The sequence below is a fragment of the Patagioenas fasciata genome, chromosome 1 (assembly GCF_037038585.1).
Source record: "Patagioenas fasciata isolate bPatFas1 chromosome 1, bPatFas1.hap1, whole genome shotgun sequence".
Classification (NCBI taxonomy): Eukaryota; Metazoa; Chordata; class Aves; order Columbiformes; family Columbidae; genus Patagioenas; species Patagioenas fasciata.
The window spans coordinates 177360638-177379348 of NC_092520.1; the positions used below are offsets into that span (position 1 = coordinate 177360638).

Below are 18711 nucleotides of genomic sequence, written 5' to 3' on the forward strand. Positions count from 1 at the left end.
GTGGTCTTGGCTCAATAGGAGATGTGTACTGACAACATGGGGCAGACATTCTGCTGGCAACAGCGAGAGGCAGAGTGGTCTGAGTGTAGAAAGTGTTCAACCCTTTTCTGGATAAGAAAGCCCTGTTTTTTTTTTTTTTTCATTTATGAGCAGATGAAGCTTTGTGTACTGTGAGTCATAAGATATAATCTAGAGTCATTTAATTCCAAGTATTTTCTAAAGAGCATGATGTGTTCTGAGAGTTGCATGTATGAATGTTGCCTTGTTGGAGGTCTCTTTTTAGAAGAAAGGTTGAAAGGAAGGGGCAATAGCCCTAGCAAGCAATTTATCAACCATCCTTCTCCTGTGCTCAAAGACAGACGAAACTATCAAAGGCAGGAGAGACCAAGGTAGAGGAGGTCCATGCTGTTGCTAGGATTCTGGTAGGAAAGCACTGGATTCATTGCTCTGATCTCAGATTATAGTGGGTATAGATGATTTCCTCATTTCTCGCAGTGATGTACAGAGGACGTGCTGAATGTTTGTGAGAGGGCTGGCTGCCTATTGCAATTAGAAATGATTTCTTTCTCTAGACCCCTGTGAAAGTGAATATCTTACCTAGACCTACTAATTACCTACCATACAAGTAAGAATAGTGCTAGTAAGCTTGCCAAGCTCAGTTTGAAGTAGTTTTGTTGGTTTTCTTCTTGACCTGGCTTTTACTTGCCTTTTTGTCACTTAAAAGCTTTTCTTTGCATTCACTGGAATAATTTTTCCCTCTAGGCTCCATGCTCATCAGGAAACCCCACTCTGCTGCCAAACTTGGGTCTTAGCAACGTGCTCTTCTTCACGCCATGTCTTTCTATTATTTGTTTGGGTTTTTTCATGAGAGGTAGGTGCTGCCAGTGAAAAGTATGGTCATTATGGCGTGGTTTTCAAAGCATGCGTTTGATAGCAGCAAAGCAAGTGGCTATCCAGGGAAAACAGCCACTCTGCTCTGTTCTGGTGCCAAGCCTGGGGCAGCTATTGCTGGGGAAGTCTGGCTGTGCCTGTAGGTCTTTGGCTGGAACCTGTTTGGTAGGAATGGCAAATAAACAGGTCAGCCATCCGCTGTATCTGACGGGATGGAGAACATGCAGTTGCTGTGTGTGAAAGGTACATGCACGGTGTTGTCACCAGTAAGAGAGGTCAGGATGTGGTGGCTTCTGGGAGACTATGTCTGTCAGGGTGCTGGAAGGTTTTCGTGAATGCATGTTACATGTCGGGTCTGGGTGAATTTCTGTGGATATGGTAAAAGGCACTTTGTGTTAATATAAGCACTGATTTTTTTGATTCTTGCTCTGGAGCAGGAACGCCCTGGAAAATCATCAAATGGAGCTCATGCAAAGATCCTCGACTAGTAGCCTGTAAGCAGATTCCCCAGCCTGCAAGTCCCCGCGGTGCCATACTGTGGCATGCATATGTAGGAGCTTGAATCCAGAAGTAATGTAGTTATGTTTGTCCAGCCCTGCAACTGAGATAATGAGTTCTGCTGCTCGATAAGGTTTATTAGCTTTGGTGCAGCACTTCGTGAACACGGTTATACAGCTTCCACACCTGGGCTGCTCTGTGCACAGTTGGTTTGGGGGTGTCTGCATTGCGTTCCCATGGGGGTTAGCGTGACAAAGCAACTTGCATCTATTTGCATCTAGGGTTTTATACAGGCTGTGGAGATTTGGGAAACTGAGAAAGAAGAGTTTATGAAAGAGATTATCTAATGAGACCACCTGTGTTATTAGAGGACCAGAGTTGATAATCCAGGTGATCTTTTCCAGTTATGTGCTCCTGCGAGCCTGTAATCCTGGAAGATGCCAAGGTCACTACTGAGACAAGAAAGCCCAGTGCAGTTCAAAAAGAGAAGGCATTTCAAATTAAGCTACTGGCTTCAGAGAAGGGAGATTCGGGATCGGGATAATCTGTTCTGTAGGCTACATTTGATTAATATGAAATCAAGTAAAATCAGTGCCCAGCACATTGTCATCACTTTCAGGAATTTATTTCCTTGAGTCTAAACAAAAGAATTAGAGGGAGGTGGGCTGACTGAATCAGTATGAAATTTCCCCAGCAGTTCTGCCTGTCTGCACCATTCCCACCTGTGCAAACAGTGATGAGCTCAGGGAACTCTGTTTGCTGGAAGCCTGTCCGAGTCTTGGGAGACTAACAGGGACCAGGTCCTGTTTAAGTTAGTTTTTCACCAAAAAGCCTGTTTATCTTGGAAGGAAGAGAATAAACTGTAAGAGAATAAGAAGAGAATAAACCTCAGCCTTCCCAGTTTCCAGCTGAAAGCTTGAGGAAGAGCATAGAAAATAGCAATTTGAGACTGAACATCTGTGTTTCCTGCACTTCTCATGGTGCTTATTTGCAAATCTTAATTCCAGCAGCACCAGAACTTTACCCTTGTCCAAACCCCAGATGTTACAGTGATGGTATAGGAAAGGTCATTCAGTGAATCTGAATTTGGATGGCTTTTTTGCCACATCTCTAAGTGGTCACTAGGATATCAACTGCATATGTGTGCACGCTTAACCAAAAGTATGATTGGATGGCTTGTGCGATTAGCTGGAAGAGACGCCTTCATCCTTCAACAGGGGCTGCTGGGCACAGCAGGAGTTAGAATCACATTGTGGGGTTAGGCAAAATGTTTTCCTTAGGGAGCTGTCAGTTTGGAGGCAAATCTGCGACCTGTTTCTGCAGTACCACAGCTCTGCATGGTACTTGGTACTGAGGGCAATGTGACGCATCCTGTGGCCATGCATCGGAGAGGCAGGCTGTGCTGGTGGGCCGGTGCAGATAGTTCCATGCTGGAAGTGAGAACAGGCTCGTAGAAAATTAAGAAATCAGTCGAGGATATGCTTTGTGCCCTCTGGTGCTAAATTCTTTTGCTGAAAGTGTTAAAGATTCCTCAAAGCTGTGAAGAAGCTTGAACAAGTAATTAAGTTTCCCTCATCTGTCCCTTAAATTTAGGTTTCATTGTTCTCAGAATCCTACATCTCATGACTAATATACTGCCTGCACAATGCTCTGGCTGCCTTTTTACCAGATGGTTCTTGGGTCTGTAGCCGAATCCAGGGCAAAGGCAGTTAGTTTTTCTCCTACCTCAAATGAAACATGCTGTCCCTCACACAATACTCTAAGTGAATCTTGGACATTAAGACAATGATGAAGTGAAAATATTTTGACCAGATGACATTTTTTTTAGATATTCTTAGGGATGATTATTCTTTGTGCTTTAAGGAGTTGGCATAGGATGATACTGGAATACCCCTCTTTAGTGTTTTTTTAATATACTTTATAAATCGTCTAGTGATGAAGCAAAGTTTAAATGCAGAAAAATCCTAGAATTCAAATATGTATACATGGCTAGAAAATAGAAAGCGTGCAGTATGATCTGCCTGTTGCTATTTTTAAACTTTACATTTCTGTCATAATGGCCTTCTTTTCTCATCCCACCCTCAATCACTACGGTGACGTCTGCTTGCATTCTTGATGTACCTTTTGGATGGAGAACCCTTTTGAGTGAAGATGCAACATCTCTCAGGAAGGCAGCACAGCCTCTTTGGCAGCGTAAGTGGGGTTCGGAGCTCCGTCAGGAGCGTCTCAGTAACACTGCAGAGCAGCTTTGCTCACAGGCCTGTTGAATCCAGCAGTGGTTTCAGCTATTTCTTCCCCCACCCCAATTTATTACACTGAGATTTTGGCTGCTGCTTGAGTGAGGAGGAGCAGTGAATGCCAATTACTTTTCTTGATCCAACCAGCTGAAAAGAAGCAGCACATTCAGCATAGGTGAGGCTACTGATTGTGGCATCTTTTAAGAAACGGGCAGTATCTGCATTTTAAAATGTTAGTGTTGGGGAAGTTTTTCTTTTGCAGCAAAAGATTTGGTGGACTGTATGTAGTGCATGTGTAACTGCTATTCTTAAACACCTCTAGGACTCAGAAGCTCTGTAGAAATTTGAGATGCTTTAATGCATTTTCCTTGCATGGGGGGCGTTTCTCTCCGATGCAGCTGCTTAGCAGTTGCGAACAGGTGTGCAATAAACACCCCTTGCCTCTTCAGCTGAGCAGGGTGGCAGTGGATCCCTTCTCATTTAAACGTGCATGTTTTTCTGTCCTACAAGAATAAAAACTTTAAAAATAGTGTACATATCTAGAAAGGAGTGCCTTGTCCTGTTTCCCTCTCTCCCTCCCACCACTGCTACCAACTCAAATTACTGACAGGCTTTGGAAATTTGGGCAGGGGAATAGAGGTGCAGCTGGCCTGCATGTGTTGCACCAGCTGTAATGCAAATGATACATGCTGAAAGAGGCTTTTCTCACTTTTGTAATTCCTAGATATTGTTGTGCAATGGGGACATGCGGCAATTTGTCTTAAATGTGTTCGCTGATATGTTCTGTGGACTATACTGTGTCCTTTGTTCCTCGCTGGCAAGAGACAATATCAAAATGCAATTGCCCATCAGGAGCATGTCTGAATACAGCTGGGACTATCCTCCCAGCTTCCCCATCCATCAGTCCTGGGGTGATCCCACCACACTCGATACCAATTAATTTAGAGCTGGCTGAAACATGGACTTTGGTAAATCCTCAGCTTTCTTGGCTGTTTGGACAATTTGTTATAAACCACGGGGTTTTTTTTTTAGGTGCCTGGGTGACCTGCATACTGGCTGTCTCTAGGTACCAGTCAACTTTTCAGCTGCTTATCCAAAGTGGTAAAAGCATGGGCACAGGGAGTTCAGTTGTGTAAAAACAAAAGCTGATGTTGATTTAATCCCATTACATTGTGTTGATCTCTCAACCACTGGACTCTTAGTAGGATTCCAGCTTTAATCCTGTAAGGATCAATCTGGCCTGTTGCTTTTCTGTCCTGATCCTAAATCCCCCTTTAATCTTGTTAATTATACCAGGCCTTTTTTGGTTTCATTTTTTTGCCTTGTGAACCAGCAAAACCACATTAAATCTTCACATTGCCATCTCTGACCTGGTGTTTTTATCCTTTGTTCATGCTGTTGAGGGACAACATGCTCCTGTAGGCTTGTTTTACCATTACAGTGGTGCCACATCAGCCTTTGGTCTGGTGTCTGCTTCTTCAAACTCCTATGGATTCAGCTGGTCATGCTATTGTGCTGAATCCTTCCTGGTTCTGTTGAGAATTATGTTTTTTAATTTTTGTTTTTTGTCTGTTGTTTGATATTGTGCTGTGTGAAGGGGGTGGACAATTGTGGAAAATGAGAGGCATTTCAAACTAAGAAAGAAATTTGAAGGAAAAGGCTATTTTTGGAGCAGAATGCCATTGACTGGCATTGAGTGCTTTGGGGAAAGAGGCAATTTCAGGGAATATGGAGCACTCCCAGGGCAATGAGTCAAAGACTCTGAAAAGGAGAGGGGGGTCCCAGGAGAAGACCTGGACAATCCCATGGTCCACAGATATATTCTGAAGGTCACAGAGAAATTCAGCTGCTTAAATCAGCCTTTTTACATTTACGAGTGTTTGGTGGCTCAAGGAGAGGAATAATGTGCATTCCGACTTGAGGCTCTTTATCTTCACATTGCACTGTCTGCAGGCTTCCAAACCTAGTGCTGCCTTTTCTGTGTAATGCACAAGGCCAATTTCTCACTGTGACAATCTGCTCCTGGCACTTGCAATAATAGAAACTAGCTGTTCTTAATGTATTCATCTCTGGTATTTCCTATACTGTACAAAAGAAAACCAACCCAAAATTGCACCTACATTTGCTGTAACTCGATCAAGAGCTGACAGATCATTTCTGGAACATGTCTGTGGTGGGATCCTGACTGCTCTGCCAAATTTTATGCCTTTATCTTGCAGTGCTGCTCCTTCCCTCTTCCCTGTCCGTGCCGCTCAGCCTTGCCCAGCAGAGGCTTCTGCTTTTCCACCCTTTCAGCTAGATCCCAACTTCCCACTCTCTTACCAGAGCAACACGGGTCTAATTTCCCTCCTTGCCAGAATGCGGACCATGGGGACAATTCTGCTGTAGCAGAAGCCAAGCTGATTTCCCTTTAAATCAGCTAGAGGGGAAACTGAGGATGGGCTCTCTCGATGTGTTGATTCTAATTAAAGCAGCCCCAGTGCTTAGTTTTTGGAAAACACTTAGAGCCATGGCAAAAGGTGGCAATTGCTTTTAAACAAGCCTGGGCATTTCCCCAGCAGTTCTAGGGTTAAGGAAATGCAGAGAGGTGACATGGTGACTGTGTTCCCTATTTTTGTGTGTTGCCAGTAGCGAGAAGGGGGAAACTTTGATTTCTAATCCGCTTTGGAGGAGGCTCCGTATCAGGGCTGCACAGAAACATGCAGTCAAGCAGCTCCTTTATCATAAAGGGGATTTTAATTAAAACTGTTCTCGCATCATGAGCGGAATGAGCATCAGTGCCAACCAGCCCTGTACTGGGCATTTATCTCCTTCAAACCACATTACCAGTAATTGCTGCATTAAATCAAAGTTGAGGGAGATTACAGGTCTGAATTGGGCAGGCGGCTGGTGCCAGCATGGGGAGCTCCGTGCTGCCGAGCCACTGATAGGGGAGCCCCGTCCACCCCCAGCTGGGGGTGAAGAGTGGGAGAGCTGCTGGATCCCAAGAACCCCTTCTCATTGCAGGGCAGGAATTTTTGTCACAACCTAGGAGGAGTGGCAGGTTGTATGCTTAGAGCATTTTAAGCTGCTGGTGTTTTTCTGTTAACTTCTTTTTCAAACAAACAAACGCAGTAAAAAACCAAACCAAGTGGCATTGCCACCCCACCCCTGTCTCTTGTTCGGATCCACCACAGACATTCCTTTTTGTTCATCCTCTACTGCTTATTCCAGCCCTGAAACTCCAGAATAAATCTCTTCCTTGTCACAGCTCTGTTATGGAGCTGCTAACTTGGTGCCTCTCTGCCCTGACATGGGAGAGCTGCTCCTCTTTCTCACCTCTCCCCCACTGAAGAATTGTATCTTCATTGACCTATGGTTCCTTTGCCAACTATGGCTCATTAGTTCGCTTAATTATTTTTCTAGGCTTTTAAGCATTCTGTTGTCTCCAGCTCTAGAGCAGCTGTTTCCCTTTGTCTTGTCCCTATACTTTGACCTTGGTGGCTCCAAAAACCATCTGATCATCCTAGCATTGCTCTTGCTTCTATTCTCCAGACCTCTGGCAGGGCAAGGCTGAGGAATGGCTGTGCCCACGTGAGGTTTTAGGCATGTGGACTGGCCGAGGTAATTAGATCTCTGTGGGCAATCAGTGAACTATCAAAATGTGACAGCTGGATTTCTAGGAGCTGTTATTAGATCTGTCCCATAATTGTAAAGAAGATAAGTCAGGAACAGAATGTGCAGAAAGTGTTCTGTTTTGTGTTTGTTTTTTTTTTTTTATGTTTGTTTGTGGTTTTTACCTTTTTTTCAAATTTATTTTTTTATATGGCCATCATTTTCTTTGTTTTCATCTGGATGGTAGTTATGTATTTTTCTGTTCTATTGCAAATAATCTGGGGCAGGTGAGTGGCAGCGATGGTTTTTCTTCATTTTGTCTAGAGATGCTTTTGGCAATCTGCCGCTCTGAAGTTTGCTTCCTGCAGGGTTTGCACATCCTGTGCTGCAGAAAAGGGTCTCACTCCCAGCACTGTACTGAGGACCTGGTAATGCATGTGAAAGAGGGTGCTGCAGCTCGATCTGACTGCTAAAGCAGTTCAGTCGCAGGCCGTCAAGCCGTATTAGATTCTCAATATTCACCCAAGTTTCTCAGAAGCTATCTGACTCAGAGCAGTTGCAGGAGGTATGCCTGCTGTGCCCCTTCAGAGCTTGAAGTTGCAGCTTTTGCTTCATTACAATGTGAGCTTGAGATGCAGCTTAAGTACTGCCCTACTTTAACTCTGGTCTATGCACAAATCTCTAGCCTGAGATAAGTGGTTCTTTTAAATTCATGCTTAGAGACCCGTAAAGCTGTAGAGGCTGAAGTTCGAGTGCTGCCAATATAATAAAGCTGAGAATGCAGAGGGGTTGCAGTTAATTTTTGTGTTGGTAATCCTGTTACCACAAAGTGAGAATAGCCCCACTGCAGAGTTACTGGAGAGGTTCACGGAGAACACAAGTCAAGTCTTTGATGGCAATTTCCTGATAGTGACAGAACACAGAGATAAGGGTTTTCCTGGGAGCCAGGAAACCACCTTTAGGGCTTCCTGGTTTTGGGACAGAGGATGCAGATAGTGGCAAATTGAGGTGAATGAATGTGTGAAACTGTAGAGGCCACAGAAAGCTTCTGAAAAGAGCACGTATCTTGACTGTGCAGATGATGCAACTGGAGAGAAAGCCCCCAGTGGTTGTTGTCCAAGGATTTCAGCTGCTGTGGCTTGTTTTAAAACTTGATGGGAAGTTGAAGCTAGCCCACAGGACAGGATTTTGGGACTGAGCCATGTCAGGCTTTATTCAGTCTTCTTGGCTCTTGGGGAGAAGTGTGGGTAACAGCTTCTGTGCCCATGGCAGACCTCGATCCCGATGTCTTGAGACCTTGCGAGAAGAACAAGATTTCCAGAATTCTGATCACTCCTGCTTTCGGAGAAATAGATAGATTTCAAAAAACCCAACCAAACAAAATATTGGTGCTTGCTGCCTTTTAGTGTTTTTGTCTTAGTCTGAGGCAGAAGGCAATGTGAAGACTACTTCTTGCCTAAGAGCTGGCATAGCCTCAACATACCTCTTCTGTTCTCTACCACAGCCTTCTCCTTCTCCACTAAAACCACTGGAGGAGGGACACAGCAATAACTAGCACCTCTGCCTCAACAAGAGTAGTCCCTGGGGTCATTCCCTACATTAAGGCATGACTTGCTGCTGTCACCATTCATTTAGCGTGTCTGACTTTGCTCTTTCAGGGTAAACTGCATCGTTCTTGCCAAACCTCGACTTTGCGTGCTATTTCTGGATCCTTTCTGTACACGCAGCAAATGCACCAAACTCCTAACTGCAACAATTCTGGTATTTTGTTCCTGAATCTCTTTTGAGCTGCCTGAGTTTGGTATTATTATTATTTTTTTTAATGGGAATGAGGAGAAAGCAGGATTCATCATCTGAAGCTTAGCAGGAGAGCGATATTTTGAACTGGGGCCTACAAGAAATTAATGGGCAGATGTAATTCTTCTATAATGAAATTGTCTTTACAGATTTACGCTGAACGTATCATATTCTGTATACTGCCGCGCTGGAACTGTTTCCAAATTATTTCCTGAGATTTATTTGGTGACCTGCTGTTGCAGCAGCCAAAGGTCCTGCCTGCATGATGTTCTCCAATTCCTCAGTTCCTGCCAGTAACATGGTCTCAGACCCGGCTGTCTCACGTAGACTGTGCTGCCTGTTTATTTCTCTTTTACTTCCGTTCTATTAAGAGTTTAGCTTAATATTTTTGACATGTTTTGTCTCTTGCTTGCACGGTTACAGTGTGTAGGCAGCTGCTCTGCTATTCCATTTGAACCAAGTTAGGCAGGGAATGCCTTTGCTCCTGTGTCAAAAGAACAAAATGCTGCCTGAGAAAACAGTTCCTCCAAATTCTGCTTTTGTGTGTGTAGCTGGGAAGGCATCCTGTTCTAAGGTGGGATGAATTTAAGTCAATACTAGTGTAATTTATTGTATGAACACTCTATAACTTGGAACAAGTACCTTTTTTCTATTTTAGTTTGTCACATGGAAGCAATTTGATAAGCTGGGAGGTAAGGTAAGGAGGAAAATCCATAGCAAAACCGTCTGCGTAAGGAGTGAGCACTCAGCTAGATGAGTCAGACACCGTCACGTACTGAAATGCTGTGCAATAGTTGATCGTGTGCTCTCTTAACCCCAGGCAAAGGTGAGGTAAAACATGTTCGCTCAAACCCTCAGCAAAAGTGGTTTATCCCGCCAGCCTTTGCAAGGGACTGGGAATGCGCCTGGTGTCGCCGACGGCCCCACGGCTGCCACGTGGCAACGTGCTGGTGGGGCTGAGATAACGGTGTAACTATAATTGCGCTATGGGGGAAATCGCCTGTGCAGTCCAGCCCTAGTTTGTGATTCATTCAATTAAAAATACTTGGTGAGAGTATCTCTGATACTACCATCTGGTGACTTTTAATAATATTTATTCTTAGTAAGATAGTTCTTTAATTAAGGAATTAACCTTAGTTTTTCTAAGCTTACCAAGAAATCTGGAGACATGCTCAAGCTTAAGCTGCTGTATTTCGTCGAAGAGTCAAGTCTTTGTCTTTTGCATTTCCCTGTTAACTGTCTAGGTATGGAAATCGTCCCCTTAAGGATCAGCTAATTGAACTGCTGCTACTTGTTAAGTGAAAAATCAAGTGGGAGTATGAGAGACAAAATGGTCAAAGCTTTTCTCTGTTTGAGTTTCTGGACCTAGCCGGTACATCCAGCAGCCTCTGCATTGAAGGAAAACTGCCTCTGCTCTATTCTTTTTGTCTGCATCCCCTTTCTCCACTGCCCCCAAAGGAATATAGAAAGGCAGTGTGGTTGTCATGTAATGTCTAAACTACCAAGAAGAAACTTCTTTGATGTTGAAATTCTGCATCTGGACACCTTTTTGTTTTTCATGTAACAGGCAAAAAGCATTTTGATGGACATGTAGCATTACCAAGATAAGTGCAAATACAAGTGGTCCCAAAAGAAAACGCTGCTACGATCACCTTCTTTGCTTAGCCCAAAAGTACACTTACTTTCTTCCTGAAGCAGTGCCAAGCACTTAAGAGTTCTCCTTGAAAGGAGGCCCAGGCCCAACACACGGATACTTTTTTTTTTTTCTGGAAAAATCTGTGTGTACTTTCTTTTCCCCATTTATATTGTGTGTCTGGTAATAACTAAGGTGATGGAGCCTGTCTGGTTTTAAAAGCTCCTTTTGAACCTGTTGCCTGTTATACTCAGGTGTGCTGGAGATTTCTCAAGATAGCATCATTAAAACAGGTTTTGTGATGCGTGTAAAGCAATGGGTTGGGGTAGGAATTAAAGTTGAAGTTGTGTATTCTGTATGCTGTTAGTATGTCCAGACTGCTGCCAGTTTTATTTTGCAACTTCATCACTAATATATTTCTATGAGTTATTGTTCAGTTAAAGCTGCTTTCCTTGGAGCCAGCTCATTAGCCGGCGTGCATAAAACTTCAGTTCTGGGAGCACAACCTTTTGACACAGGGTTTGTCAAACTTCAGATGAGTGTTCATCACTGCCTTACGTGTTTTCTTTATAACAATTTCAGAGACAGACTTCGGGCAATCTGAGTTTTGCCTGAATTGACTCCGAGGCCTTGTCCGGCTGCTGAAGTTGTGTGGGCAGGATCTGTACTTCCAACCTCAGAAAGACTCTACCTACACAGATCTAAATTCAGGATCAAGAGTCTTTACTCTCTTGCGGTTTCTCCAAGAGTCTTGTTTTTTTCTTGACAGCCATGATTACATAGATCGGGTATTCAGAGAGCTTTGTTTTCTGGCTGAGGAAGATCCAGGCTTGTGATTTCACGAGTCCTGTTTTGGTCTGTAGGTTTCTGGAGTTTGCTAATGTTACTGTTCTACTTGGATGACTGTAAGAAAGCTCAACAAAACAAAAGAGTTTTCCAGCAAACAAAGGTCTTGTAATATGCCACTTCAGCAGACCAACGTGATATCCTTGCTCTGCCTCCATTTTCTTTGTCCTTCCCTGAAGCAGAGTTTGTTGAGGCATTGAAAATAAGTGGTACTTAAGAAATAATTATTTTTAATTCTGACCTGTCCTTTTATGCTGTGTATTTGAAATTGTGTTTTAAAACTGTGCTAGTTTTCCAGTCTAGACAAACCATTAATATTTAATAGCTGTGCGAAGGTGATGCAGTGAATAGCTGAGGGCAGCAGCAGGATGCAAGTATCTTGTGCCCATAGTTTAGGGCATGCATGGTGCCTGGCTGTTTAGCCACTTTACATCAGTTTCAGGACTACAGAGCTTGGTTTGGGAGTGTTTAGAATGGTAAAGGCAGATACAAACTCCATCACTTGTAAATAAATTGTCTTGTGAATGGAGAACGTGTTGTAGAAGGAGATTGAAAAGAGAGATCTCCAGCGCTTTGAGGGGAAAGGGCATGACCAGGAGCTATTTCAGAGCTTCCATTTTATTAAATGTTGTCTTTGGTATTTTTCTCTCTAAAATTTTCTTGAGATTGTGAATTTTATCCATGAAAACTGGAATGTGTAATGACTGAGGTTCCATTGTCTACCTGTGGAATTTCCTTGACAGAAGCAGTGAGTGTGATGTGACTGTCTTCTCTGCTACATGTAGCCTGGTGTTTGCTGCTTTCTCTAGCTTTGGGCTTCTTAGCCCTTTTGCCAGAGAGATTTTAGTTTTGTTGGATTCAAAGTCTATTTTTGGTAATTTCATTTGTGTTAATGTGATTTAGGAACCTTAATCCTAATGAACAAGAGGAAATCAGTAGCACTAACTGATCAGGCTGGGTTCAGGCAAGCAGTGGTTCTTATGGCTTTACCAACACATTGAAATTCTTTCCTGTGATGTCCTTATTACACTAATCCAACATGCCCTCGTTTGCTTCTGCAGCTACTCCACATCTCCCAGAACTGCCGGTTCCATTTCTCTTCAATGCATCTCGTTCCTGATCTTCAGGATTTGCATGCTTAACACGTTTCACTCACAAGCAACATGCTGGTTTCGCACCAAGTTATTCTCTCCTCTGCATACCTGATCCACCACCAGATCTTGCTCTTAAGATCAGGACACCTGTGTGAAACCACCAGGTTTCTGAAATGTGAGGAAAACCAATTCATGTGTTCACCTATTTGTCATCACCTTTGCTTCTGCTTGCCATTTTTGAATATTGAGCTTTGCCGTACGTGCTCTGCCTACATTTATGTCCTCCCCACTTGAATCTCTAATGATTTCAGGGTCAAAATAACAACTACTAGACCATATGTAATTTTTATAGATGTTGGTTATACTACAACTGGAAGGGAAAAAAAATCACACAGCTTTTTGAAAAATGTTATACCTATTCAAACCAAACAAGCAACACAGCCCAGAAAATGTAGCCCTATAGAGGAATGATGACTTTCCAACATATTCATCTGGAGTGAGTGAAAGCCACCTTCGTGCTCAGGACACAAGACTTGTTCTGGTGCAAAATGAGAATCTCTTGTAGCTCTGAAGATGCGATCTTGGTGCTGTGTGCTGCTTGTCTAACAGTGGTATGAGCTGGCTGAGCCACTCAATGTATTTAGCTGCTATGGAAATCAGTACATACCCAGCCAGAAAATGCATCCTTGCTCGCTGGCATGTTTCCTACATTTACATCAGTCTTTAAAAAGCAGAGACATATTGTAAGCTGCTCATCAGATCCCTGATGACCCAGTTTAGCAGATGTAGTGATTGGCTAATTGTTAAAGATGCCATTTTTGGTGGGTGAGAGGAAGAGCATCAGCCAGGCTTCTAGCGATGAAGAGTTAGAATCAGCGGAGGTAAGAGCTCTTTAGTGGGAGTAACTAGATAAGGCTTGGATTAATTTGTCTGGAGATCAGAGAATTATACTAAAGATTTTATAAATTCAGTTTATAAAATGAAACTGTTTGTGTAATTTCCTTAGTAAAGATCAATGTGGTGTAATGACTGTGCAGTATGGAAATATCTCAGACTCCATGCTGTATTTCTGTGTCCCCACAGTACCACAGTTTTTAGCAATTTAAAAAAAAAAAGATACGTGGAAAATGTTGGGAACTACCATGGATACACTTCAAGTATAGGAAGACTATGGCTAGCTTCTGTTATTATAGCTATAATTGTAATTGTGACTTGGTGTGCTTGTTTGAAGAGAGCAGGCAAAGCAGAGCCCAGGGCTGTGGTCTTGCGTATTCCAAAATGCTCTGTAGTCTGCAGACATCAAAGAGATCAGTGCATGTGAAGCAAAATGCTAGCTTTTGAGAACGTTGGGAAAACTTGTGTATTCTCCATGCTTTGCTTAGTACGCAGAAAGAGGAAAATTAGGTAAATGCTGCTACAGCAGCATGTAAAACAGTATCTCTAGGCAATGTGATGGGTGGGTAGAACATGGAAAAAAATAAAATTTGATGTTATAAAAATAATAAAATTTAACAGTAACTAGATGGGTGGTGCTCTTACTTGAGGGAGCTGGGAGCTGTGTGATCGGTAAATGCACAAACATATCAGGGTTTTTTTCAGGCTCCTGGCATTAGAAATAACAAATAGAGGAACCAGAGCTACTGGTGCAGAACATGAAACTGGATATTATAGGGATAATATCAATCTGCAAGAATAGAAATCATGGCTTTAACATGCATTCAAGATTATGTGCAGTTCAGATAGGGTAGATGTAATAGACGATAGGCTGTATTGTATGCAGTAGACTGTAAAGAAGAAAGAAGAATAATACTGATAACACAGGATCTGTTTCTGGTCAAAATTGCTGTGGGGAAGAATGGTAAAAGAGGTCCCAGAGGGGCTGCTGTGAGTCTGCTGTAATCCCTTGTAGGATTGGATTTGGATACGATTTTGAGGCTCTGAGATGATACTATTCCCCGTACCATTAGAGAGAGAAATATTAATACAAGAAACTTTTGTTTCTCAGATAAGGCTTGGAGAACAAATGTTGCTGATAATAATAGGGTCAAGAGATTTTTTTCGGTATAGCATCATCACCTGTTGTTAAGACTCTGAGTAAATTATTGGTGCTATGACTATTACAGGAAAACAAGCTGTTTAGAAGCCTCCATGTCCCCACCTTTGAATGGGGTGACCATGATTCAGGCTTTGATACATGAAGCAAAATATGTCATAGAATCATATTTAATGAAGTCAGTGAACTGGACTGAAAACTTAGACTTGAATATAGAGGTGTGTGGTTGGGTTTGTGTGTGTGTGGTGGGTATTTTTGTTGTTGTTTTTTGTTTTTTTTGTTAGAGGTACTTTGGATACAAATTTTTGATATAAGACAGAAAAGCTTGTAAGAAGAAACTTCAGCCTAACTGGATGCATAATCACCTTATAAAGGCTACTAGATGCAAAAAGAGAATTTACAAGGGATGGAAAAAGGACTTAGGAGCAGACATTACTATGCCTTTAAGGTCAGGAACTGTAGGGATAAAGTGAGAACTGCCAACCTTGGAAATGCTACTAAGAAAATGGGTGACAAATTATTGAAATACAAGTAGAGAGAAGAAGGGAAGATGTAGAGCCACTTAGTGTTGAGGTTAGTGTAATTAATGAGGATACGCACTGTGATCACAAAAATGAACAAATCTTTTGTTGTTGTTACAGATAGCGTTGATCATGGAAGCAAAAGCAGGATAGGTAATGGGCATGAACCTACCATAGAAACCACCACCTTGGGCATTTCAAAGACCCTTGTGCATGTAGGCTGGGCTGGGCTGTGGGGTCACCTCAGGAGCAGCAATTCCTGTTCCTGAAAGTGACAGAAACTGGTCCATGAAGTTGCAGATCTGCTACAAGTTTTAATCTATGAAGTCAGAAGTGCTACCAGGTGTTTGGAGAAAAGGAAGTGTAATAGCCCTGTTGATGGTGGGGGTGATCTGAGAAAATACAGATGTGTTGGTCCAACTTCAGCTGCATGCAAAATCTGAGACAAAAATAGTATTTAAAGGCTTGAACACAAATGAAAAATGAGATAAAAGGCAACACAAATCCATCTGAATAGGATTGCAGCCTATCTGTCTTCAAGATAGTCCATTTTCTTAACTTCATGCATTTTTTTTCATGTGATGATGTGTAGATGGGTCCTACAGCTTCTGATATGGTGCTACAGAGGAAAGTACTGATGAGGCTGGTGAAGATGCAGTTTAGTGCTGGAACTGTGAAACAGATCAAGAGCTAACCATGTTGTTCTGGGTGATGTCTTTTCTTAAAAAACAAAAAAAAAGTATGAACAATGAGCATGAAGTTGATCAGGTGCAAGAAAAGCCTTCTAGAGACTAGCGAACAGCAAGCCTGTCATGTGAGAAAAGAGCAGAACAGCTGCTTGTTAAGATGGATAGAGAGGGGATACACCAGGGAGGTTTAGTTGTAAAGGAAAGAGAAAACACGGTTAAGCCAGAGGATGGTACTGGCACGTGAACAAAAAGAAACAGAAATTGCTCAGGAATAATGTTATGCTGGAGATGAACACAGTTCCCAACTGCTGGAGAGGGAGGTTCTAGAGCAGGCTTTTGGCTGGGGTAGCATAACTGCAAAACCCAGTTCTATGGTGTAGCTTCATGAATTTTATGAAAAGATTAGATGACGTATGATAGCAATTGATTTCATCCTGTGTGTCAGGAGCTCTTTTCCAGTATAAATATTTATGTAATTTAAAAATTATTCATATGTGCAAGCATTTGCAGGAACAAGGCTATAATTTTATAACAGTTACCTAACTTGTGTTACTGGAAATGCATGTGCATAGCAGGTTATATGGCAAGGCAGTTGGGCCTTTATCTTGAAATAAAACTGTGGAGTGCAGCGCCATCTTACATTTGATGAAAATTGGTTGCAACTCAATGTGCAGTAGTAAACCAGCCATTATGGCCAGCCCTGCAGAAATTCCATAGTTTGTTACCAGTCAATAAAGTCTGTTTAATCCTGTTGTATCCACCTTGGCACATACAAGTTTAAAACTAGTTTTTGTCATTTACTAATCTGTGGGACACAGGAGGTGCGATGCTTTTTTACCAAAGTGTCACCCAAGTATCTTAAGGCTGGTTAAGGTGAACATTTAAATCTGCATCAACAACTTCAGAGCGTGGCAGTTCTATCTGAACCTGTATTTAAAATAAAAGAGGAGCTTAGGTGATGCTCCCTCTCCTTGTTTTGTTTTGCTCATTTGCTGGTATGTATAGATAGTAAGATGTCTGCACTAGGATTTGGATATCTTTTATTCCCCTAAGGCCTGTTTGGAAATGGCAAGAATTGGACTGTGAAATAAATGTAAGGTTTTTAACTTATTCAGGGATTTGATTTTAAAACCTGGGGCACTAATACCGAGTAGCAAAAACAGGCAGTGGAAAAGACTTCAGGTTTTTATAAATTAATGGCTTTTCATAAAAAGATGTTATTGGAGATACTAAATTGCCTGAGTGCATAGTAACGAGCTATGCAAAAGAATGAAGGGCAGGCACCTATTGAATCTGTAGTTACAGAAAGGAGAAGGGAAAAAAAGTATTGGCTGTTCAGAGGAAACCAGATACTGTCTGTGCCCCAAAGTGGGGTTTGAAGGGGGAGTGCTGAGAGGCGGACAGACAGCCTTCTGAAGGTGAGGAGGAGGCATGATGTGAGCTCCCGGAAGCTGGTCTGGGGCAAAATAAACTGACCTGAGGCAGAATTAGATGGAAGTTTATTGTGGGAGCTTCATCCTTTTTCCCAGTGAAGAGATCTACAGGCATAGCTGCTTTCCCATTTATGGGCAATTAATTTCTCTCACTGTGCAAATCTTCACACAGAAACAATGGCTATAGAAACTTTTTTTTTTTTTTTATTAAGATGTAGAAAATGTCATGCTTTATACTCCTCAAATTGGCCGTGCTGCTTTTGTAAGGAAGAAGCGGCCCTATGGCCCCAGGAAGATGATGAGAGTGGGCGGCAGCTGCTGTGACCACTCGCCCAGCTCGTGTCTTGCGAGGCACCGTGGGGGAGCAGCCGACAAACCAAGAGCTGTCCTGCCAGGCTGGGTGGGTCAGGGGCTGTGGATTATGCACCCTTACCTAAATTACAAAGTGCCGTGCATGCAAATTGTGCTCAAGAATGATTCATGTATTTAACCTCTTGGGGGGTAAAAAAAAAAAAAAAGATCTTAAGTTTAACTCTTTGAGGGGGAGGGAATTATCAGTAAGGATGGAAAGGCAGCTACCCCAGAGCTAGGCTGAGGTGACTGTTCAGTGGTGCACAGCAGCACTACAGAAAATTGAAATATTAGAAATGCAAAAAAACCCCTCACCATGTACATTTAAAATGGAGGCGGGAGTAAATTTGGATAGCCCTTGTTGGGTTTATCACTGTAATAGCCTCATTTTTTAAACTTCAGAGGGAGGGATTTTATCACTGCTGTCCTTTGGAGGACAGTGGGAACCTTTGAGGCTGTTAATTCTTTGGGAGCCCAGTATTGGACCGGTGTCCACCTGGTGTGGTTTGGTGTAGCAATGGGTGAAACCTCATGTGATTTGCTATGGGAGGTCGGGCCCCCCCAGCCATGGTGTGTCTTCTAAGAATCCACAGTGGGCTTTTGGGTGTCTGGCAGCTTGCCCGGCATGCAGGGCCATCGGGGTGAGCCTGCTGGACACTGCCTGGGCATCTCCCCATCTGTCCCTGTCAGTCAGGGAGCAGATTCCTCCCTGGGAGCGGGGAGGACGGGCTTCCTAAAATGGGCACAACAACTGGCCCTGCCCAGCCTTGCCCCCTTCCTCCCCACTGCTCGATGTCCCCTGTGGCAGAGTTAATCCCCCCTTATCCCCCAGTTTGACTGGAACAGCTGAAAGGGGCAACCTGCCGGCACAGGGCTGGGGTGGAGGGGCCATCCCTGGGCCCAACTTCCCCCACCAGCCCCGTTCCGGCAGCTGTCCCTGCCCGCCTCAAGTGCGGATGGAGGGAGAGGCGTTAAACGATACGGGCACATACTCCGTTGTGAAAGAGATCTCTTCAGTGTGAGATACCACCGTGGCTTCTCCCCTCTCCCTCCCTCCCTGACACCAAAGGGTTT

At 43.1% G+C, this 18711-nt stretch overlaps 1 protein-coding gene across 18 annotated transcripts in view; it reads left to right on the forward strand.

The window, feature by feature from the left end:
- Positions 1–18711, forward strand: part of RBFOX2 (RNA binding fox-1 homolog 2) — a 175438-nt gene that overhangs the window by 64469 nt on the left and 92258 nt on the right. Inside the window, exon 1 of one of the 18 annotated variants that reach the window (XM_071802298.1) lies at positions 13385–13471. The exons of the other annotated variants lie outside the window; for them this stretch is intronic. Coding sequence (XP_071658399.1) covers positions 13400–13471 — 72 coding nt within the window. The 5' untranslated portion in view covers positions 13385–13399. Of the gene's footprint in view, positions 1–13384; positions 13472–18711 lie in introns of those variants that run through there. 18 annotated transcript variants of the gene reach the window in all.